General features: G+C 37.5%; 2 protein-coding genes across 6 annotated transcripts in view; both read left to right on the forward strand.

Annotated features, from left to right (window-relative positions):
- Positions 1–19,891, forward strand: part of LOC123956843 (natural resistance-associated macrophage protein 2-like) — a 28,403-nt gene extending 8,512 nt beyond the window's left edge. The window contains exons 1-19 of one of the 5 annotated variants that reach the window (XM_046029319.1): positions 1,117–1,280; positions 2,014–2,102; positions 2,223–2,265; positions 5,186–5,252; positions 6,940–7,076; positions 7,296–7,415; positions 7,943–8,062; positions 8,679–8,785; positions 8,893–8,963; positions 9,059–9,126; positions 9,241–9,396; positions 10,010–10,168; positions 10,315–10,401; positions 10,588–10,707; positions 10,794–10,943; positions 11,090–11,163; positions 11,926–12,079; positions 12,865–12,918; positions 17,654–19,891. In XM_046029319.1, coding sequence (XP_045885275.1) covers positions 5,219–5,252; positions 6,940–7,076; positions 7,296–7,415; positions 7,943–8,062; positions 8,679–8,785; positions 8,893–8,963; positions 9,059–9,126; positions 9,241–9,396; positions 10,010–10,168; positions 10,315–10,401; positions 10,588–10,707; positions 10,794–10,943; positions 11,090–11,163; positions 11,926–12,079; positions 12,865–12,918; positions 17,654–17,731 — 1,689 coding nt within the window. In that variant the 5' untranslated portion in view covers positions 1,117–1,280; positions 2,014–2,102; positions 2,223–2,265; positions 5,186–5,218 and the 3' untranslated portion in view covers positions 17,732–19,891. Of the gene's footprint in view, positions 1–1,115; positions 1,281–2,013; positions 2,103–2,222; positions 2,266–5,185; positions 5,253–6,939; positions 7,077–7,295; positions 7,416–7,942; positions 8,063–8,678; positions 8,786–8,892; positions 8,964–9,058; positions 9,127–9,240; positions 9,397–10,009; positions 10,169–10,314; positions 10,402–10,587; positions 10,708–10,793; positions 10,944–11,089; positions 11,164–11,925; positions 12,080–12,864; positions 15,353–17,653 lie in introns of those variants that run through there. The other 4 variants (XM_046029320.1, XR_006821654.1, XM_046029321.1 and 1 more) reach the window with 4 other exon arrangements.
- A 1,013-nt stretch (positions 19,892–20,904) lies between these two features.
- On the forward strand, positions 20,905–24,047 carry cnpy2 (canopy FGF signaling regulator 2). Its single transcript, XM_046076473.1, has 6 exons — positions 20,905–21,063; positions 21,238–21,344; positions 21,426–21,541; positions 22,296–22,493; positions 22,704–22,800; positions 22,935–24,047. The coding sequence occupies exons 2-6, from the start codon at positions 21,245–21,247 to the stop codon at positions 22,976–22,978; spliced, it is 555 nt and encodes a 184-aa protein (XP_045932429.1). The 5' UTR covers positions 20,905–21,063; positions 21,238–21,244; the 3' UTR covers positions 22,979–24,047.
- Positions 24,048–25,015: the final 968 nt, after the last annotated feature.

Genomic DNA, 25,015 nt, shown 5'->3' on the forward strand with positions numbered 1-25,015 from the left:
ATCATATAAAATATAATGCATTTTTATAGATTAAACTACCAAACTGTATACATACCAGTAATTTAAATTAACCCCACAGTAAACTATGGCAGCCGTTTCAACCTTAATTCCTTAAAACGTACTAGTCGCTATTTATAAACTTCTACTACTTATTTATTAGTCACTAGCCTGACTATTCTCATTTTACTTGTAACTAGTAACTAATTGCACATTTTTGCCATTGAAATCTACAGTATGTGGCTCCTCAGTTCAGATATCACCTTTTCATTAGTTATTAGTGGCCTAACTATTCTCGTTTTACTAGTAATAATTGATTAAATACTAGTACTTATGGTTTAGTATTTAATCAATACAATAGTAACTAGGAACTATTGGAATAGTTCCTAGTTACTATTTAAATTTTACTAGTATCTATTATTTAGATACTAGTGCTTATTTTTTAGTTACTAGTAACTGTTCCATTCTTAATCAACTAGCCATTTTCCTAGTCATTAACGATTGACAAGTACCAAAACAAAAAAGTACCAGTAAGAATGAAAATGTTACTAGTAGTACCTTTTAGAATAGTTAATAGTAACTAATCTGAACTGCAGAGCCAGGTAGATTTCAATGACAAAAAGTGCCATTAGTTAGTAACTATAAGACGTACTAACTAATGGAATAGTTACTAACTAAAAATTAAGTACTAGTATTTAATCCATTGTTACTAGTAAATCGAGAATAGTTACTAGTAATTACTATAATAGTTACTACTAACTAATAAAAAAGTACTAGTAGCTTTTAAATTGTGACTAGTAAGTTTTAAGGAATAAATTGACAGCTTGCCATAGTTAACTGCGACTTACACATTAATGCATCCGTAATAATAATCCAGTAGTAAAATATAATATTACACTCACAAAGCCATTTTCCTGCATTGAATAATTTTTACTTTAAAGTTCATTTGCTGATACTGTAGTACCCAGCTGGTACCAAAGATGCTCTGAACCGTCTCTGATTGAACAAGGACCGTTGGCACCTCTGGCACCGCCTAGCAGACTAAATGCAGGGCATCACGTGGCATGTTTCACCCATTGACCAATCAGAACAGGCAAGTTTTACTGCAAATGCGCCGTGAGTCGTGGTTTTACAGTTGACATGGAATGATACGACTTTACCGGAATTTTAGCTTGATAACGTGCAACTTAGCTACCTTCACATCAACACAGATGGTATCAGTTTAAAAGCAGCTTTAATCATCAAAACCGAGGTCATTGTACCCTCCCATTAAGTATACCCAGGTAAGAGCGTTTTCATACTTTGATAAGGGAAACGTTAGCAGCTCCACCAGCTAACATATCATGGAAACTTGTTAGCTTGATCACACACAGTAACAGTTGCTACAGTGTAAGCGCGGTTTATAGTACCGGGGCTCTGGTTCACATATCTAAATGGTTAATTAGCCGGCAGGATTTGTTTCTTTTTAGCTAGTTGGTCAAACTGCAGCCACATCACGATGTAGCTAAGTTTCCAGGCCAAGAGGTCAAACGTTTTAAGTTGTGGTTAGCTCTTTACTACTACTAAGTTACTTACCACTTCCTCTGGGAGTTTGTACAATTCAGTGACATTCTTTCAGTATTACAAGAGCGACTTGTACTGACATTTCATTGCCGTGAAACTGCACTCTGACTGAATACACGGGTACACTTAAAAAGATCCAGCCTTTAACAGAATATACTCCAGTAATTAGTTGTGAACCGTAAAATCAACGTGTTGATTCACGTGTCAAAGCTGGAAATCAGAGCATCATCCTGAATAGATGAAGCGATCATATGACTGCTGAGTGTATATTTGAGTGTGCATTACAGTTGTTCAAATTCACTATATATATTTGATACATATTTGAGATGTACAATATCACAGAAATTACGTTCCAGAGTACCATTTTCTTTACAGATTAGCAGGCAGTTTTTACACATGCCTTCACTGTAATTCACTAGACCTTCAGATATCATGTTTGCTTACTTTTCACAGTGGCTGGTAAAGTAGGAACATTTATTGTCAGACCAGATGGTATGGTAATGTTCTTCCATGGGGAGTCAGAGAGAAGAACTACAGTTTAGGTTTGTGGCATAATATCACATACTTTGAAAATGAAAAGCAGCTTAAAGGTTCATAACTCTTTTTTGTTGCTGGTGTTTTGACCCATTACAACTGCTTCCCTTTCTTTACGCACTTTGCAGGTAGGTGATATTGTGCTGGAAACCCAAACTCTACTACAGTAAGGTAATTGACAGCCAAAGCCTAAATTAACTAAATTTCCTCCTCTGTCAGTTTGAGAGTGGAGTTAAAGGTGTTGGTGAAATGTAGCCTATTCACCACATACAGGAAGTAATGAATACAGAAAATGTGATGGGAGGGAAATCAAATCACAGGAATGTTGGAGGCAAAAAGTAATGTAACATTTATCCCTATGATTTATCCTTATACAATACTCACTATAGTGGAGAAAAAGTGTGGTCCTTGAGTGCAACAGTAAACGGTCTTTACATGCATAATTGTGTATTACACATGTATTTGCAACCACTTCTCAAATAGCTTGAATCTGCCTATACATGTTACCTTTGTAATGGCTACATCTAGTCACTGCTCTGTGACTATGTGTGAAGTCAGTTTTAAATGATAAATATGCCACTGATATGCCAAATCTTTGATAAACATATATAAAGCAAAATAAATATTGGATTTCACTTGTACCACATTTTAAAGCCTCATTATGGCTTATATTTTTTATGGTTGGACCTGAAGCTGGGTAACATAGAAAGCTTATATGGCTAAATGTCAACACAGGTAGGCATTAATGATTCAGTTGATAGGGCTGTGTGTGTGAGGTTCTTAAATATTTGATTTCCTGACTCTTCTTTTAACCAACATAGCCGCTAAATGTCCATTGTGTTAAACAGAGTTGATTTGGCCTTGGGCATGAAAGACCTGATGTTTTTGGTCAGTTGAAAATGTCTTTTTTCTTTTGCTTCGGTAGAAATTGTCGCTGGCAACAACACCATCAGCTAATGCTTCATTATTAATTCAGGAGGAGATTTTAGTTTGTCCTGTAGGATTCTTGCTTAACATTTAGAATCAGATTTCTTTGACGTTTTAATTTGGCATTACTGTTTTGATATGCAAGGGCCCTAATTCAAGGGGTGTAGTTTGTCAGTTTGGGAGTTGTCATAGATTTAGTGATTGTAAAAACTGTTCTGCGCAGATTAGGCCTCTATGCCGTTTGATGAGGCCGAGGCTTTTAGGGGCAAGTCAGATGAATGGATGACAAATTGATGTGGTTTCTAACTACACTTACCACTTTTCTTTTTAGATCTCCAAGCTTGGCCTGTCCAACTTTACAACATTTGGTAAAGTCAAAATTAATCATGTAGTTGATGATGCAAGTTTCCTATATGAACATCATACTGGTACTCATACTCATCTGAACATTGTTTATGGATTCAATTTGACCAAATTCTCAGATTCTGAATCTCTTTAAGCACATACACATGATTACCCATGAAATTTGACAAGATTAGTGCTGACACATTAAAAGACAGTAACGCAATCCAGGACTGAAATCAAGGTCACAGAACAAAACATACTAGAGTGCGCAGGGAAAGATGAATTATGTCTTTATGTTGAACCCTGCAACACGGTAGAAGGCCGACTGAATAAAGTGTTATTAATAGAAGGGTGACAGGGATGAGACAGTCATGGTGGTGTGAGAGAGCACATGATCGTTTGGAGATTTCAGAGAGTTGTTTGGACTTGATTGATTTTGGGGGAAATGATTGGAGCAAACCGATGCACGTGGACCTCTCTCCATCATCATGTATGCCTGCAAACATGTCAGTAGTATTAAACTGTAGGATCATTTATATTAGATTTGTATCGTATGATTTTAGCTGTCTTAATAATACACTAGTGGCAGAAATAATTTGACTGCTGACTGTAGCCACGTGAGTACACACGACAAATAGGTCAAGGTCTTTAAAAGATTCAGAAAACTGAAGCACCCTGCAGCCAAGTAACAAGTAAGATCTGGCCCCCAAGACAATGTCAGAAACAAAAAATGTTTAAAGAAGTAAATTAAAAAGTATTTAGCGAGCAGCTCCTAACTGCAACTTGTTAACGTAAGCATTTCAGCTATGACAAATAACACTGACTTGTCTGAAGCCAAAATGTTTGCGTCTAAAACTAAAAGAAGGAGCAGAGACGTTTTGAAGTTTGAAGTGCACAGTGTAATTTAATGCTGCTGCTTCCTCTCGTCTGCAGTGGGAAAGCTGCCATTTTTCAGGAATACAAGCAGAAGCAGAATTGCTCTGGTAACAATGGAAAGGAAAAAAACATATTCAGTTAAATTTAAATCATTTAGTAAACCTTATGTGGAAAGGTTGATTCAGTTTGACATGATGTTTTGGGGTTATATGTGGTTGTAAGAAATAACTAACATTTAGCTGGAAACTTGTGTTATTACTCAACGTCTAACATTAAGTAAATTGTTGCTGCCGAGCAAAGTAACAAGGAGCTTATCACTTTGTCAGTGCTAATTACTCCGAGCACGTGTTCAGCCAGAGGAAGTGGCACTCGGATGGAAACCTTGACTTGTGGGAAAGGTACTCTGCTGCCTCAGCTCGACTTTTGCCTCATATGATCCCATAATCATGTGCTTTCACAGAGTAAACCCGACACTCTCTGTGTCAGGGAACAGGGTGTTATAAATCACGGTGGTTTGGCTGGGCTGAGGTTTTGTATTTTATTTTCTGGATGAAGCTAAGAAGTACTAGTGTTGTGGAGTGTGCATGAAGGAAGTGGAAGTGAAACTCTGGTGCCGTGCTGGTGGTCAACTCAAGATTTTCTGTAAAATGTTCTCAATAATATAGTGACCTTTTCATAATATGCCTAGTCATTATTATGACTCGAGAATTTTCATGTTGTTGATTTCTGTTAAAGGGGAAAGGAGAACAAAATGTTGCACAGTCACCCCTCGTGTTGAGGTGGTTGTGGAAAAGTGTGAAGTTTTTTTTGGCAATCCAACAAAGGAACACAAAACCACCAGTCTTGTTAACTCAATACTTAGTATGATAATTACTGTTTTACCCTCAACAGTCATGTCTTTCATGCTCCTTCAGATTAAGTAACTGTTGTTGTCTTTTTCCAGGGAGGCTGATATTCATCCCTCAAGTTCCTAGGGATGAAAGCAGAGCAAGACGGAGACCTCCTTGAAGGTAACTGCTTTATATAACAGAAACACGACCTTCCCGTTACAGACAAACCCACCATGTTATCTTACGTTAAACATTCTGGGCATTTGATTAAGGCTGCAATACACAGTCTCTGTCAGGGGGCAGTAAAACAATATTTTACTTAAGTACATTTCTTCATGCGTGCACGTAACCCCAGCTCCATAAACTCAGAAACTCATGCTCTTGACAACATGTTAACAACATATTTTCTTTAGTCTTGATCCTGGAATATGTTTGGTTTAGTCATTTTGCTGCCAATTTGAAAATGTAAATGCTGTTAATTCTCATTGCTTTGTTTGTGAACTTTATTACTGCTTGGGTGATGTTGTGTGATTTTTGAAGGGCTAAAGGGCAGGTCACTGTGCATATTATTTGTGTCCATGCACAGGTTTGGCAAAGTGTTTGCTGGGGTGTGTGTTCTTTACTTCTCTGTCTTCGCGGGTCATTTTTAGAGGCATGATGTCAGAAATTCATTGTGACATCTAGTGACAAAAAAAGGGATGATAAAGGCCGAGTCATAAAAAAGCGTAGTCCTTATGAGGGAACAGTGGACTTTAGGACCTGCAGTGAGTTGGAGATGAAGGGAGGGATGAATGAAGCGTCCAAACTCAGTGAGTAGTACGCAGTGTTTACTGGTTTACTAAATAAATACCACAGATAAGTGTTGCTACAGTTTTTGTATGAGATTTTAGTTTTGTTTAGACACTGACTGGTCTTTCGTATGTAATCCTTTTTTCTATTACAGGGTGTTTATATACGTGTAATTTAAAGTCCTAAACTAAATCACTTAGGTAGCAGTTTTGAAATCACTGAATTGCTTTTAGGTTATCAGCTTTGAGGTTTTTACAGTTGTTGTTTCTGGTACAAATGGCTTAATCTTAAGTATATGTGCCTTCTTTAATAAACCTCATGTGATACTCTGACTTAAACAATTTCCTCAGTGAAGAATGAATAAAGCTCTGGTTTGTGCTCTGAAAAGTTATTTAAGAAAATTCTACCTGCTCTATGCTCAGACATCACTGGCGTTTCTTTAGAAAGGAAAATATAAAACAGTCCACATTTACCTGGTTGGCAAGTTAAGTTTGAATGTTGCTGTAAAATTCTTTTAAAAAGCCCAAACTAGTAAAACTTAAACATCATTGAATCACGTTGGGTGATTTTAAGGAAATATTTTTCTGTTTTGTTTTCCTTTTTTTTTTTTTAAGTGGAGAGTTTGGTTATGGAGTTTTTTGAAAAGCATCAAGTGACACAAATGCTGTTGAAAATTATTATCCTTGTAGCACAGCAGATCCCTAGAAATCCTTCTTTATTTGTATGAGATCAAAGAGTTTTATGGGGCAATACATTTTCTTTTTGCATTTTTGCACTTTCGGTTCTCCAATCAACATACATACATACATTTAAGGTGCCTTAATACAAAAGATCACTCAGATCATGTTCTATGGCCAACTGCACATTGTTGCCACTTCCCCAAATCTCAGCAATTGAACTGGTGAGTGAAAAGTTGTAACCAATCAGAGCTACAAAAATGAGCTTCAGGTTAGCATGAAGTGTGTTAGCAGCTGATGGAAAGATGCCGTAGTGTTACAGCATGGATAACGTCTTCTTTGTCTATGTTAGTCTCACTCTTCTCTCATCCCTCCGTTTGTCTTCCCTGTGGTTTTGTTAGAGGACTCCGCTCAGGAGAATGGAGTCCAGACGAACCAGTACAGCGCCATCTCTCCTCCTTCCTCACCTGTGGCCCAGGACGAACCCTTCTCCACATACTTTGAAGATAAAGTGGCCATTCCCGAGACTGGCAATCAGGTAATGTCTCACAGACACCATTTCATGTAAAATAAGCAGCAAAACCGAAGCTCGATTATCAGTTTGAAAGATTAAGCATTGTTTTTCCAAATATACTTTTCCCTTGTTGGACAGTTTATTACAACGTGTTAGATTGTGGGAAGCAAAACCTATTTTATTCTTATTTATGAAATTACAACATCACCATTAGTAGTAATATTCTACTGTCCTTTTATTCAGATATTCAGTTTCCGTAAACTCTGGGCCTTCACTGGACCAGGTTTTTTGATGAGCATTGCCTATTTGGATCCAGGGAACATCGAGTCTGACCTGCAGTCTGGAGCTAAAGCTGGCTTTAAGGTGATATATAAAATTATTAATCTTTACAATCAAGCAAAACATGCTTGTGGCCTGGCAGTTAACTTTACTGGGTAACGGGTGTGGATTTAGGAAAAAATGTGACCATAATACAGTATCATCTTGAGTGGTATGTGTTTTAGCTTTTTTATTTTTTCACTCTATATTTGAGGAAGTGATTCCACAGGTTTCTGTTGTTGTCTTCACTCAAATACTTGCCTTCTTCCTTTTTTCGTAAAAGTGTCATTATTATATTTTGAAGGCATAGTGGCCAACCTTCTAGTCATATTTTGTTTGTTTCTTGCTCAATGCAGCTTCCTTTTGTGGAAGTAACACATGACGAGCTGCATCAATACATTTCTCTAAGCAAAGGCATCTACTGCATCATAAATGCAATGGGTTATGGGCATTAATTGTCAATGTATTATTAAAAAGAAATACCACTTTTGAGCTTTTATTTTAATTTCTCGGTAAGTAAAACCTCCATACCGGAAGACGCGACTTATCCTCATTTTGTCTTTCCTTCTCAGCTCCTATGGGTGCTCCTTGGAGCCACCATCATCGGGCTGCTGTTGCAAAGGTTAGCTGCACGCCTCGGGGTCGTCACTGGGATGCACCTGGCTGAAGTCTGCAACCGCCAGTATCCCACAGTAAGCACTCTTGTTACACATCTCAACTTCCCTTTTCTTGTTATACATTAAGGTGTTTTAAAGCGTACATTAACACTTTAAAACACTAAAGTCGCACAACCACACAAACAAACTAATCAATTGAAGCAGCGGTAGACCAGAGAGGTAAAATAAGGGAGTCTGGTGGCTTTGACAAGAGCGATATAGCAACTGTTTCTGGTTAAACAAAAAGGAGTTTAGTCTTTTGAAAAAGGTCTGCCTTTGTAGGGATCATTTCTATAATGTTGTCAGAAACTTATAATAAAAATCTGAGCGTGTCACTGGCAAAACAAGCACTTTAGTGGATGCACTTTGAAGAGGCGCAACTGCCCACAAGGATTATGTTGCAGCCCTGTTTTGCTGCTGCCGACTGACCACTTTCAAAAAGTGTGAATTGTTCCCAATTCGTCACATAGACACAAAAACATGGGAAAATAGGGTCCAGGGAAAAATACCATAAATATTGGTGAATAACTCACGTGAACTACAGGTATGCTGTGGTCAAAGACGAGAAGCCAACATTAGATATGAGATTCAGTAAAGTTCTGAAGCGATGATTGAACTCTGCTCACTGATATAATCTGTCTTTCCTTTTCAGGTTCCTCGGATCATCCTTTGGTTCATGGTGGAACTGGCAATTATTGGGTCAGACATGCAGGAGGTCATTGGCTGTGCCATAGCCCTCAACCTTCTCTCTGTGGGCAGGTAACTTCTTTACTGCTTGTCCATGAAAAGTGACTGCAAACATGATTTACCAAGAGTATATTTCTGTAATGGTGAGGAATTGTTGTCTTTTTTTCTTTCTCCTCCAGGATTCCACTGTGGGCAGGAGTCATCATCACCATCACAGACACGTTTGTGTTCCTCTTTCTAGATAAATACGGTATGGATACACCATCGCTTACTTTACTAATCGATGTCTAAAACGCTGTGTATCCCTGTGTTGATAGTATATATGTTGTTTGTATTTCCTTGCAGGCCTGAGGAAACTTGAAGCTTTCTTTGGCTTTCTTATCACCGTAATGGCTCTTAGCTTTGGTTACGAGGTAAAAGACTTTTAAAGTGTCCAATATAATTGTGCTTGTTGGCAACTGACAGAGTTTTTGCCAAGACGTTCACGGCACCATGACCATGTTTGACTCTGTGCTGCCCGTCTGTAGTATGTTGTGGTAAAGCCAAACCAGGGGGAACTGCTGAAGGGGATGTTCATGCCTTACTGTTCCGACTGTGGGCCGGTACAGATGGAGCAGGCAGTGGGGATCATAGGAGCTGTCATCATGCCCCACAACATCTACTTGCACTCAGCACTGGTCAAGGTTAGAGCATGTTTGTTGTCATATTCAGATTAGCAAGACTAAAAAGTAAAGCTTAAAGAAACAACATGTTGGAATGAGAATTTTCTAGTGTAACGTTAATTTTATTTCTTTTGTTAAACGTAATATAGTTAGTGAAGGGTTTTTATTACAGATGTGGAAGATAAATTTTATGACAGTGAACCTAGGAGAACATAGGACTTTAGATATGTGATTGGTTGGCCTGCAGAACATTTCTAAATAAATGTTTATGTGGATTTTACTGCTTAAATTACATTTACATTTAGCTGACTCTTTTATCCAAAACGACTTACAATTGCTATACATGTCAGAGGTCGCACGCCTCTGGAGCAACTAGGGGTTCAGTGTCTTGCTCAGGGACACAATGGTGGATGGGTCACAGTGGGAATCGAACCCAGGTCTCCCACACCAAAGGCTCCTATCAATCATTTTTCTCAGCTATATTTCTTATACAGCTTTGAAATGTTACAGTTAATTATTGCATATTTGTCAGTGTTTCACACACTACAAAGCATTTAAAAATATTCTTGAAGCAGATCTTGGGTGTTTTGATGAAAGTTGAGCGTTATTCTGTTTTTTCCCCCTTATGTACCAGTCTCGGGACATTGATCGCAAAAATAAGAAGGAAATAAAGGAAGCCAACAAGTACTACTTCATTGAGTCAACTATCGCTCTCTTTATCTCCTTCCTCATCAACGTCTTTGTGGTAGCTGTCTTCGCTGAGGCCTTCTACAATAAAACCAATATGGAAGTGGTGCGTATACATTAAAAGAATCCTTTCCTGTTTTCCAAGTACTGCTGAAGCTGGTGTTCTGATTGAAACACAGTGGCATAATAATAACACACAGTTTTGAGAGTAACAAGTTGTGGCTCACCATGCGTTTGTGTCTCTGGTTGCAGAATAACTTGTGCAATGCAACCGGCAGCCCTCACACAGATCTCTTCCCTCTCAACAATGGCACACTGGAGGTGGACATCTACAAAGGAGTAAGTGTGGTCATCATTACAACAAAAGACATTTATGATGCTTATAAAACGATCAAGAAGAAGATTCAATTCTGATTGGGGAGATGGATGGCATTATTATTAAATAACCATCTCTCTGTCTCTTTTAAGGGGTGGATAGATTAATGATTGATGGATCATTTCTTTCTGTTATTTCTGTTTGTTCAGGGAGTGGTCCTGGGCTGTTTCTTTGGTCCTGCAGCCCTCTATATCTGGGCAATAGGGATCCTGGCAGCTGGACAGAGTTCCACCATGACAGGCACTTACTCTGGGCAGTTTGTTATGGAGGTAAGAAATACTGTTGGTTATATACCTGGAAATGGGTAAAAAAAAGAAGAGTACATGCTGAAGTTTAAACTTTCATGTTATTTAAGGGTTTCCTGAACCTACGGTGGTCCCGGTTTGCCCGGGTGCTGCTGACCCGCTCCATCGCCATCACGCCTACACTGCTGGTAGCCATTTTTCAGGATGTTCAGCATCTGACAGGGATGAATGACTTCCTCAACGTGCTTCAAAGCATGCAGGTCAGATCGAATCATTTAAGAAAGCCATCACAATTAATTCTGTCAAAATAATTCTTTAACGTTAACCCACTCTTGTGCAATTGCTGTTCTTGTTTAGTACATGATCCTTTCAAAAATTCAGTATGTCTTCTTTTTCCGCTCAACAGCTTCCTTTTGCTTTGATCCCTATTCTGACCTTCACCAGTCTGACGTCAATAATGAACGACTTTGCAAACGGATTGTGAGTGAAATGTTTTTTTATCATTCATTTCTTCACTCTGCAGTAATTTCTATTACTTAGTTGTAACGGTAAGTATTCTATTGTTTATTGACAGGATAATTACCTAAATCAGTGAGGCTTTCACTCCTGTCAGCCTTTGTCTGTCTGTCAGCAGTGTGTTTGAGACATAAATAACTAGCACATGTCAAACAAAAACGAGAAAAAACACTTTCATTAGCAGCACAGTCCTCAAAGCCACAGCTTCTACTTCCACTGCAAGATAGCTCAAAATTTAGGAGACAGATTAGACTAAGGCAGAGGAACAAGTCCACCATCAGACATTTTTCTCAGCCAAATATGAAACTAACCGACAGAATCGTGACTCATTTTTCAGGTTTTAGGATCAAAGTCGATTCAACTTGAAACTGAGGATGTGAAAGGCATGATTTCTTTTAGTGTTGACAGCCAGTTGGTGATTTTGTTGACGTGGAGGTCTGTGTTTAGTTATTGATTGACAAATAAAATACAACTTGTTTGCTCAAGGTCCTCACAGTGACTCTGTTCCAGATGCGGTTACTTTAAACTGCAATGTTTACTAAATATTCCTCCTTTTTACGACACATAGACAGGTCATTTAGTTGTTTATGAACGCAACAGTCCAGGGCAGTCAAGAGTGAGTTACGCAAACTAGGAATTTACTCAGGAGTGTGACTGTTAGAAGACAGTATTTACAGGAACAGATATTATTTCTCAATGGTCTAAAAAAACTTTTTGTTTCTTTAGGGTGTGGAAGATTTCCGGAGGCATCGTCATCCTGATGGTTTGCGCAATCAACATGTACTTTGTGGTGGTTTATGTGACGGCGCTGAACAGTGTGCTGCTCTACGTTCTTGCTGCTCTGCTCTCTGTTGCCTATCTGTGCTTTGTAGGCTACCTGGTGAGTTAGGTCACTGCAACATTACACACACTCCTCAAACACTTTTTTGGCTGTAGTGATATGACATTTTGTAACCTTTTTTAATGTGGACAATGTTTGTTTAAACTTGTTACTTAGTTTAGTAAGTAAGTAAGTATTTAGTAAGTTTAAATCTTATTTAATATATTTGTCTCAGTCTGTCTATGGACGTATTGCTCTTTAATAGCTTTCTTTCTTTTTACCTGATTTTACCAATAACCACAATGCAAGAAAATACTTTAATGTACTTAAAACTCTTTAAATGATATTCTTCATATTCAAATTTCAAATTATCAGAACACACAAAAAGCAAGGTGCAGACATGTGTGAGCAGCAACAAAAGTAATTTAATTAAATCAAATTAAAATCAAACTGATAAACCAGTTTCACAAATCTTCAATGTGTTTGAACTTCATACTTAACAAGGGTCCAGTGATCCAAGGTTAAAGGCACAATTCCGCTTTGTGGCAAAGTCAGTGCTACAATAAGCACAGTTAATCAGATTTTAAGCTGTTTTTATCTGACCAGTATAATCAATAAAATTACAAAAACTATGTAAAAAATTTCTGGATTCAAATGCATCAAATATTCCTTGTTTGCATGATTTCAATGTTAGAGTAAACATAGGGTTAAATCAGAAAATGGACTGTGTCAGAGTTAGTATTTAAGTCTTCTGTCTCACCATTGTTTTAGTGAAAAAAACATACTATTTCATGCAGAAGTGTGCACAAACCCGGTCGTGTCCTGACTTCTCTCTCTGTCTGCAGGCATGGCACTGTTTGGTTGCGTTGGGGGTTTCCTGCCTGGACTTTGGCAGCAGGGTAAGCTATCCACCTGCTGTGTTCATAGAGGAGCCGTCTGAGTACGACTCCTAGAGCTGAACAGGAGCACTAACCACCAGCATTCCTCTTTCCTCTTGGAGACACTGAGCCCTGTACACCACCAGGACTTTTATAGATCATGTAGGGTCTTGAAAGAACATGTTCTGCTAATGTCACATGTTTGTTTTGTGTTGGGCTGGGTATCAGAATTTGGTGCTTTTTAGGTATTCACTGAACCAGATTAATACTAACCAGCACAGAAAATTCAATGCCAGTGTTTGATGAAATATTCGTACATCTGTTGACAAATCAGTAATCGTTAAGATCCTCAAAGTGATTGTGACATGATGATTAACACAATTATCTGTATCTACTTTTTACAAAATGTTATCTAGCCTTAGAAAAACCCCATCTTTATGAAAAGACATTATCAACAGCCTCTGTGTTTTAATATACTTTAAATGCCATGAGGAGGCTGGCGGACGAAGAAGTTAAAGTTTCTACACAGGAGTTCTGATGATTTTAGGCTTCACCTAACAAGAGCATGTGTTTTGCTTTTATGTAAACTACAGTTCCTAAAATTCGTAAAAAAAAACAAGCTTGGCGTTTTGCTGCCTGTGGGAGGAGCATTGCAGCACAGAGGTAGCCTGTAATATTGCCACAATAAAACCCAATTTTATTTTGGACTAAATAACCTCAAAACTACAGAATTTGCACAATTCAAATAATAATTTTCACATTTCTGATCACAAAAATATAACATACATGACATGAAAGATGTCATTTTTGCAATACAGCAATAATGGCTCATGTTTTTTCTGCCCAATGTTCTGTTGAGGTTACACTGTTATATGTTCTCAAAAATCAAACCAATATAAGCATGCCTGACTTATTTCTGCCTTGTTTCTGTTAAATAAGAGCTGATCTAACTAGCTACCTAAAGTATTAAGTATTGATTGATTCCCTTGTTCTCTAACAAGGCTTGATATGTACCAATGCTAGCTGCCTCATGCACTCTGCTCTCCGTGAGCCCTCTTACCTTGATAATGTCAACCTCCAGTTCCTTGATGGAAGAAGAAGCAGCTTATTCCATCATAATTTCCACTACCTCAACATCCTCCATTATCTCATCTCAGTGTACCGTCTCTGTAGCAGTATTATTCAGTTATGCATCTAACGTTTCATTTCCGATGACTATTTTTAAAACAATATAGTCGTGACATAATTCACTGACAAATTCATTCAATGATACTACCTGTATCAAAAATCACCAAATGATATCCAGCCTCAATTGTGTGAGGGGGGAAAAAAACATGTCAAAGTAGCTTAAGTGGCAAGTTTCAGTATCGTGCATAAATTATGCGTATACTGTACTTTGTCTTTGTGAGTTCAGAGTGGACATCTGGTCATTACAACCAAGTTTGTGAATCAAGGATGTTTTGTTTTTTGGTTTGTTTTTCTGTAAATATGAGCCTTGGATTGTAAAATCAGACTTGACTGAAAACTAGCTTGAATGGAGGAAGTCCACCTGTTCATTTACAAATTGTCTGGGGCTGTCTGATGAAAACCATAGTTTTAATGTGACCAAGAGCCAACTGGTTCTTAAAATTAATTCCAGAGTGCCCTTGGACCTGGATATATTAGTTGACAGTAGTACTGCACTGCACCTTTAATATTTTACTCATGATTCAGATATGCATTGCAGTGTCTGTTCAGCCTGATCAAAACTTCTCGATTCAAACATGTGAAACTTTATATGACTGCAGCCTCAACTTCAGAGCCTCTTTTAGTGCCTAAATAATCAGGATGCGAGTGAAATGAAAGAAAATAAGTTTGCAGCACTGTGCAGGAGTTGTTTCAATCCTCCACATTTTAATTCAGTTTTGTTTGTCTGTTGGTGAAGGCTTCAGAAGTTAAGGATTATAGAAATGTATAATTTCATTACAATACATGTGGTTAATTTTAGAAACGAAAACAGACTTATTTATACTGCTATGCAGAGAAAGAAAGGAACTGCTCATGTGGCAGCTTAAGAATAATGTAATTGTCATGACAAAGCTGTGTTTAAAGGACAACTGGAAACACAAGTTTTTTTTTTTAAAAGAGTCAAAACAAGTACAGAAGAAGTTTATTTATATCGATCCAAATCAGACGTTTGTAGTGTATGTTTGTAGTATCTTTATAACCATCGAAAGCAGTCATTTTGTGAATTAAAGTCCAAAAACAAATTTTTTTTTTAGCAAATTAATTTAAATGTTAATTAAGCTATGGTGTGTCCAGCGCTCTACACTGATTCATTTAGGACGTCCTAATGGGTGTGAAAAAGTTTGTTCTGTTTCCTTCAGAAATGTTTGTTCTCCCTTCTAAACAGGGTTGGTTTATTTTTTAAATGTAAATCTTTTCACCAAAAATAAAACTTGTCATTTTTACTCTAGAAGTCCACTGGGCTGCAGACTAGTTTGCAGGTCTGAATAAAGACTGTTTTACTAAAACAACAGACACATTTTATAAAGCAACGCAAAGAGAATTAGAACTTTATACAGGGTCGTGGGGGGCTGGAGCCAATCCTAGCTGACATCGGGCGAAAGGCGGGGTACACCCTGGACAGGTCGCCAATCCATCGCAGGGCCACACATAGACAAACAACCAGTCACAGAATTAGAACTTTTTTAGGAAAAATTTATGTTTCGTATTTTAAAGCTAGGCTGGGTAATGTTGAGAAACTAGCCAGCGGCAGCTAGATTTTGAAACTATCTAACCGATAAAATCCCACCCCTCCCTTCAGGTCTCCCTCCAAAGCGACTCCCCAAACCACATTTTCACGTGCAGTGAGTGCACGGGCAGAGTGAGTGCAGGTAGACACAGCGCAGGTAGGCCAGTGCTTATTATAGTCCTGCGACAGTCACAGATACCAGAATCAGAATCAGCTTTATTCGCCAGGTAGTGTACACATACAAGGAATTTTACTCTGGCTTGTACAATGCTCATGATGTGCTTATTTATACAATAATACAGTAAAACAATAATACCTTAATAAAATCAAACACAGGCTACAGTATAGAGATCACGTATACACACTATAAACAAAACAAAATAGACAGATTGAGACAATAGTGCAATGAGCAGAGTGCAAAGGATGCAGGAGTAAATTATTATTACCATTACCAGGATACAGGATTGATTTACTTAGCTTCTTTATTTAATGGGGTTGATTTAATGCTATCATCACTGCACTGTCAATTTCTCTGGCGGTGCAGAAGTGAAGAACTATCTATTCTTACCAGTGTTTGTCTGCTTTTTCAATTTGTAAATTAAATCAAGAAGATCAGTGAAGACAAATCTGCTAGTGTGTATGCTGTACTGAAGCACCTAACTCTGAGCAATATCCATGTAAGATGTACGTATTAAGCAATAAGAGCACTGGAAATGAGCTGTGTAACATTGTGTTTGTACGGTGATCACAGTAAGTGTTTACTTTATCATGGTGGATCAGGTATAGTTGCAGGTCTGTGTTTCAGAGTTCTCAAAACTTTTCTGAAGTTCTCCAAGGTTCATAGAAGTGGCACAAATGTAACATGACATTTTTCAGGCTACTGTGAATTTGTACAGTTTCATACAAAATACCTCTCTGGCCAAAAAACAAAACAAACCATGGCAAATGCATATTTGTACTGTTACAGAGAACACCTCAATGTAGAAATGTGTACCCTGAAATTATCACTCGTTTCTGCTCTTTGGGATTGGATGAATAAATGTTTGTCCTTGCTACTGGAGAAAGCACAAAATGTGTTCAAAATAAATGGGAAATAATGGATATATGGACATTTGTCGGCGTCTTCTGTCTGAATGTCTAAAGAAGGATTCATGAATTACGTTTTTTTAGTTGTATACATATTGAAAACGCAGCCTGAATATTAATTAGGATTTAGTCAAACCCCATGTTTTAGAAATTATTTTATGCTGGAGGTTTTCTCATGATAATATCAATGTTAAAATACAGCAATGATTCCACAAAACAGTGGCAGTTTTGTCACAAGGTGCGTAGTGCAGTAAATAAATTACAAAACCTGCTAATAATTAGTATAAACTGTTTATTGACCTGTGAGAATAATATAAAATATGCCCCACGAACGTTTAAAATATGACTATATACATTCCTCATTCCCAGATTAAGAGGTCAAAGGGCCAAATTTTATTTTTTCACTTTTACATACCCAGGGTTGATAGAAGATCATGGTAGGCAGTAGAAATGCTGTTTTGCAGAGCTTTCCTGGAACAAATGAGGAAATTTGAGTTTGGAAATGATCACTTTGACCCAAGGTCAGCATCCTTAATTAATCTCTAATCATAAAACAATCAAACTCAAAATTGTGAATTGATTGGATTGGACTGATTTACAACTGATCAAAACACAGCATTGATTGTGTTCCTCTTATTAAGTGTTAAATATTTTATTTTGCATATAGTTTTCTTGACACTCTGTATCTGCAGTGCCTAGATTTATATTCCCTGGGAACAAAAATTATAATAAATCTATATGTAGAGTGTGTGAGTAGGGTCAGTGTATTTTCTTAACTATATAACTGATTGTTTACATTTTCAATAAAAAACTCAAGAATCGGTTGAGAACAATACAAATCATTGCAAAACCATATGACACATGTTTTTCTTTTATAAGTCAGGTCGTCACAACACCCTCCTCATTGATAAAATCTCCACCTCTTCTCTCTTTCAGACGGAAATGGGACCGTCACGGCACACAGATATCTACTTACTGAATGACATGGACACTGATGCTCTGGTTGAAAGATAGGAGGATGGATGTTGGACTGTGGCTGTGATGACCCGGCTGTAGCGTGGGACCACTGAAGCTCGGCCAGTATGTGTTTGTCTTCACCTCTCGGCCTAACACATGTTCAAAGTGTCCTTACAGTACACAGATGTCTAATCCTGTTTAAAACAATGATGAATCACAAACGTCTCAGCGACCTCGGCTAAATAATGTTTATGCAAATAATGGTTACATATCTGGGTCATGTCTCAAATATTTTGGTCCTGTCGGCTTCTTCAGATCACTCATTTTAAATGATTGAACCACTACAAGTTAGTAATGCTGTGACAGTGACAAAGACAGTGATGGTTGCCAACCAGACACTACTGTGATGAAATGATCCCTTTCCATTTTGAAATCGCACAGCCAGTGTTGCACTAAAGACTCTGTGGACCCCCAATATGGCCACCAGGCTGCACTTGGTTGTTTATAACTTTCAGCTGGTATATGACATAAAAATCTGATTTTGCCATCAGATCCCCACAGAGTCAAAAGAACAAAAAGGTACTAAAAGGTCTGATGTGAATCCTATATGATTTATTCATAAAAAGTCAAACAACAAAGCTGCAGCATGATTTTAACAATTTGTTTGGTGCTTTGCTTTTATTCTATTTTATATTTAGATTAAGTGATTTAAAATATTCATCTAGATCTTAATATTGGACAAATTGTTATAATTAATATATTTAATGAACACTTGAAAAATATACAAGTTATTTATGTGTGACTAGTCACGTTTCTTGCTGTGTTTTATACTATATAGAAGAGAATGACAGTTTTATGTCATTTTTATGTACAGTCATGCTGTCTATTTTAGATTTGGGGGATTTCTGTTCTTGGAGATAAGGTCTGGACATCCTCCCTGTTTCCACATATTTGGAAGACCAGGCATAAAATGTTCTTCTTCTAAATGCTAATTATGAATTATTAAATTAAAGGCACCGTTTGTAAGATTACAAATGGCAGCAGACAAAAACTTAACTACCAGGTACTGCATTTAACTCAGTGTTAAATGCAGTACCTGGAGTCTGATCAACTCAGTGTTTCAGCCTGTTCAAAACTTTACATTACATTTCTCTCTTAAATTGTGCTCTTAGGCTTTCATCAGTTTGTTTTAAGATTTCTTTATTTATGTGTAGTTTGTATACATTATGAATGCTACTTTGTCTTTTATGTAGTTTTAGTGGATGTTTAGTTTGGTTTAAAATGTTATTTTGTCTTTCAGCTTTTTGGAAAGTTTTAGCAGGAGTTAGCTTTTTTTTTTGATGAAGCAAGATACACGCAGACGTGTGATGTGTGCAAAGTGCAAAATATGATGTGAAGTGTTGTATTATGATTGTGACAGGTTGATACTTAAACATGTCTTCTTATGCATTTCAATAACTTGATTATTGTAGCGACTTTAAAAAACTGTGTGTTTTACAGGGATTTTAACAAGTTAAAAAACTACAGAGAAGACGCTAGAAAAGAAGAGGATATGAAATATCACCATAAAACAATAGGATCCATCATAAAAAGACTATGTTGGTTGTGCACTACTGGTTTGGGCTGATATATAAACCAAACCACTTTTTTCTCGACCAAATATTGAACTGCACTTGTATGCTGTAATTATTGTGCAGATGACTAAGTGCCTCCTGTGTTCACCACTGTGCCTATTCACTGTTCAGTCAAAAACAAACTAATACTAGAAACTCACATTGTTACAGGTGGAAAAACATGTTGTACATTGAGTAAAACTGTCTAATTAGAATCCTTCATCAAGAATATGTGTTATAGGGATGAGTATATAGTTTAGAGGGGCTGATAGTAGCTTTGAAAAAGAAATTTATTGTCAAATTTGTTTTCTTTTGCCATTGTGTTCTGCATTTGCCATATTTTCTGGAAGAACTGAAATGATATGTAATGGCAAATAAAAAAACAAATATACCCCTTTTTAGTAATAGCGCTCCTGCAAAAAATACATTCTTAAAATAAATGAACCAGCGAGAAATGGGCCACAGTGAGTATAAACGTTGACATTGTAAGCTGTATGATAAAATATCTTTTTCGTGCATTTGGTTGAAGACTGTCAGTACGTCTCCACAGGACCTTCTGGCATAACCTACCTTTAGTGAAATCAATTAAAAACACGTTAATGACCTCGCTTGCACCATGTTTTTCATTGATTACTGCATCATTTGTTGCATTTTATAGTATTATAAAGTGTCTGAATTTGGGAGCAACTGTTGGGAGTGTCAGACCATATCCATAGCAAAACAGGAATTTGGTACTGTATTGTATTGTACTGTAAATTAGATTAAATTTGTAATTTCTGATTTGATGTAATTGTACAGTATGATACAGTATTAGGACCCTACTAAAAGGGTGGTTTTCCGATATATTTTTTTTGTTGTTTTAAATTATCTGCCGTCTGTTAGATTTTTAAAAAATTTTTTTCTTGAATAAAAAATAAAGTAAAAATACCTACTAATGTGCTTTCTTTTTCGTTATTGTATTTATTCTTTTACTGAAAAAGTTGGGTCTATGCCGGGTCTTATTCATAAATCTCGAGAGGTGTAAATATTTAAATCAGTGATGGATGAATTCCATTTAGCTGCTTCAGTTTCAGGGTCCTGGTATTGTTCATGCTGGCTCACTGTGACGCTCGATAGAACTGAGCCACCATGCCACACCTGTGCTTTTCCTACTATGACTGCTGGGAAATTCACCTGGTGTCAGCTTACACCGTTTCTGTACTCTTCCTCTTCCTTCTTAACTTCAGTCTCTGATTTGATAGCTCCAATGTAATTACTGAGGAGGAGCAGTACAGTGCACTTTTTAAACACTGTAGCACAATCGACAGTGGTTTGATAGGGCTACCAGCAATTACTTCATGAGCTGTCTGACCTTTAAAAACTCATTTTGACCTACTTTGTTTGTTATTTAGTTTGCTCATAAGTGTTAAATAGTCAGTTTATTGTTTGTAGTAGCAACAGTAGTTGTTGTTTTGAGGTTACTGTCTTCTAACGTAGACTATAAGTTAACTAAACCAATAAAATTGTACGTGAGCTAAAGGAAGTACTGTATTATTATTAAACAACAATATGGTTTTTAAGTGAAGCAGCCCCGCTATGTGGGACCAGCCTGACGCTGAGAGGTTGCCTTTGTAACGGTTGGGTTGTCATGGAGCCGTTGGCTTCTTCCTTGCCACGCGAGGGCGCTGTCTCAAGCGCGCCTTCGTCCTGTCCTGCCTACGTCACCACATTTCACCGAATGCGATGGAACAGCGTGGAGAAGCGTGAAGGTGGTCTCGGGAAACACTGAAGGAACTTGTAAGTTCAATGAAAAGTTGATAAAATGTGTGTTTTTCGTGTCCGTGTCTCTATCTGGTGCTTGGTAGTCGGACCATGTAGCTAGCGGCGACTGAGAGATTCCCGGCTAACGTTTGTTACAGTTTCTGTTGCCGGTTGATGTGTCAGACGGTTGTTTTCAAATCCTTATTTTAGAGGCAAGATGAGGGACGCGGCTCTCCTGCTCACACCGTGCGTGCTCCTGTGTCTCTTCCTGAGCTCCAGCCAGGCCGCCAGACAAGGACAGGACATGAGATGTGGAGGTATGTGTCTGTCTCTGCCTCACTCTCTCTCAGATACCGTGAAAAGTCTTAATGCGTGTCCTCCCTCTCTGCTCCCCGCAGCCTGCAGGGCTCTGGTAGATGAGATGGAGTGGGCCATCTCCCAGATAGATCCAAAGAAAATGATCCAGACAGGATCCTTCAGGATAAACCCGGACGGCAGCCAATCCATCAGAGAGGTGAGGCTGCAGCAGCACATCCATGTAGTAATCTGTGGGCCGAAGGATTACATCGGTTTTTAAAGCGGAGCTAACAACTATTGGGTTTCACTGGGATGAGATGCTACTACTAACTAATTAGATCGTTTTATTGATTTTTAAAGACGACATGTTAAAACATTATATGTTACTAGCGTTTCAAATTTGAGATTCTGCTATGATAATTTATCTTATATGACAGTAAAATGAATCATAACTGAAAACAAAACATCTGATGACTTCCCCTGAGCTCTAGGATATTGTGATGGGCACTTTCACAGTTTTCAGATGTTTCATAGGCCAAACGATTCATTGGGTAAATAATCTGCATATAAACGATAATTGTATTCATTTAATTAAAAACTTTTTTAAATAAATTAAAAATGTATCAATAATGAAAACAGTCTCAACAATATTTTACAGTTCTGGCCGGGTACAAAACCTCATTACTTTCTGAGTGCTAGTTGGATTGATTGTGTCATGTGCTGAACAGTATTATTCTTTAATCAGGTATTGACTGATTTAAGTGATATATTTATTTTTTCTTTACCGTTAATACAAAGTTTTATCAGGAATTTAATCAGAATGGTCATTGTAAAAATAGGATGAAGGGAACAATAAAGGATTTCTGCAATAGAATTAAATTTTTTTGTGGTTCTGTTTACGTGGGTTGGCATGAAGAGAAACCTCACATCCTCTTTAATTCAGAGCTTTTCATGACCTGTGATTCCTCCAGGTTCCTCTGGCTCGCTCAGAGGGAAACCTCCTCGAGCTGATGGAGAGTGTGTGTGACAGGATGGAGGACTACGGCGAGCACACAGATCCTTCAACAAACAGGAAGTCCTACATTAGGATAAAATCTCGGAGCGGTGAGGCCATGGACCTCTCTGAGGCCACGCTGGATTCAAGAGTTACAGCCGGATTAAAATTTGCAGTGAGTACAGTCTTCTACAGAATAATCCCTAATAACTATTAAATGCATCATCATATGTTTTAATGACCTCGCACTGCTATGTTTTTATTTTTAATGATAACACAGATTAAAAAACTGTACAAGTATTTTTATGCAACCAACACCCCCCAATCTTGTGATTTATCCTTTGAATCGTGCAGCGTGTTACAGTTTTTTGACTTATTTCTCCAGTGTGAAACAATTGTTGAGCAGCATGAAGATGAAGTCATTGAATTCTTCTCTCATGAGACAGAAAACGTCAAAGACAAACTCTGCAGCAAGAGGACAGGTATGTTTTTGACTCAACATGCCTGATGTATTTGATGATAATGCAGTGTTTTACACCCCCTTACACATTTCTGTTATGTTGTTCCACTGCAGTGGCTGTATTTTAATTGTTTTCCTGTCCTGTGTGCTCTGCAGACCTCTGTGACCACGCTCTAAAAACGCCCCATGACGAACTTTGATATCATCTCTCCGGCCCTGCTGTCTCTCCTCAGCTGAAATGGAGACGTTGGGTGCTGTAGTGTTTTGAGTTGTCACTTATCGCCGGTTTATGCCATGGCAGCGGTGGAAGATGTATGCAACTTATTATGTAAAATAATAGAAAATCCACCTGAAAATAAAAGTGTTATTCCTGTGATCTGTGAGAATTTAAGGACCAGTTTGCCATTTTTTTTTTAGCCATATCTCTTTGGACTATACTGTCGCCTATTTATAAACTGGAAGCTGTTGACTTCTCAGTATTCTGTGTTTCATACGAAGGCTCCTGTCTTTTACTCAAATGTTATTTACAAGATAAAACTGAAAGTTAAGTCAGTCTTCTCAGCGCATACAGGATTTCTTACAGGATTAAGTGTGTATATAACCATTTTAATTTAAGACAAGTACATGGAGATCAGGTTGACATTTGGTCAAGTGGTCCTTAAGTTCTTATTCATGCACAAAGAAAAATAATCTCCAAAGGTTAGGTAGAAGAACGCTGATGTGATTAATAAATTAACATCTGTACTCACATATTAAAGTGTCATTTGATTCTGAATTACATTTTTAGTTCTAGCGCGTTTATAATGCTCACCGATATTTACTGAACCTGAAAGATCACAGGAATAACAGATGTCAGTGGTGTTCTTGTTTTTGGATGAATTTTCCTTTAGGCAAAACTGAGAAGTTACACAAAGGAACATTATGTGAGATCAGAATTGAAAATGATTTTAGATTTGAGTGGGATTAGTTTCACCGTTGTCCAAATGAGAAAATGTGCTTGTACAAATGTTCATCAAACATCACCCTCTTCAAAGATTGATCATCCTTCACCTTCAGCCTTGATGTTGTTACTGTTGATGTGAAATTTATTATAGTTAAGAAAACTGGTCCAACAAATTAAATGGTGCTGTTTAGGGAGCAGGGTTAATGCTTGAAATGTCTTCATGAGCTGAAGCGTTCATGAAGTGCTTTTCATGAACTGATCACACATTTACTACTAGAGAAATTTGTAACTAAAGATTAAATGAAAGTTGCAGTTGCAAAAATGTTCTTCAACTATTCAAACTCATCTTTGTACCTTTCAGTGGCCTAAACACTCTCTAGTTAATTCACACACACTGAGACAATGATACATAAACTGTTTTGAATCTGTTTGGATAAAAGTAAATTATGTAAGTATGTATGAGTTAATGTTAACAGTAATTATGTCTGTATGATCCCACCCTTTTTATCCAGTGCAGAAAAATAAATATAGTTTAGTTTATATAGACGTTTGGTTAGTGTTGTAGTCAAGACCGCCCAAACCGAGACCAAGTCAAGACCAAGACCGAGGGAGGGCGAGACCGAGTCAAGACAAAGACCAGTTCCCCACATTACATGACACACAATAAAATGTGGATCAAGATCATAGGTACTTCTCAAATTAATCCAAAAGATCCATATTCCCATTAAAACACATACAAACACTAAGAGTTGAAATCAACGTAAGTATCTTTATTCAACACTTCTTTTCCATGCTTACCATTGCGACAGACAGGGGTGACAGTCAGTAACGGTAACAATACATTTTTAATTACAATTATTGGTTGCATTTGAAGCTGTATATTTTACATCCAATCAAAGTTAGGATGTTAACAAATAAATTAGACAATGCAAAAGCAATTTATTGATATTCCCAAAGTTATGATCTTGACTGGTCTTGAAATAAAATCTTGAGTCCTCAACGTCCGAGACCGAGTACAAATGCGGTCGAGTCCGAGACGAGACCAAGACCATCAAAAAGTGTTCTTAAGACCGGTCTCGAGTACTACAACACTACGTTTGGTCAGTTGTAGCTTCACAAGCAGACATGGCATAGCTGCATTTCATCAAACACTACAAAAACCAGCAGCAATCCCTTTGAATTATGATGTAATTATGATATTAACTGTTTTGTGTTTTACTTTTGATCATGAAGAGTACAGTTCTGTTTTTTTCACCGTCTTGTAAAACTGAACTCTAACGTAACGCCAATAGAG

Source organism: Micropterus dolomieu, linkage group LG18 (genome assembly GCF_021292245.1).
Source record: "Micropterus dolomieu isolate WLL.071019.BEF.003 ecotype Adirondacks linkage group LG18, ASM2129224v1, whole genome shotgun sequence".
Taxonomy (NCBI): domain Eukaryota; kingdom Metazoa; phylum Chordata; class Actinopteri; order Centrarchiformes; family Centrarchidae; genus Micropterus; species Micropterus dolomieu.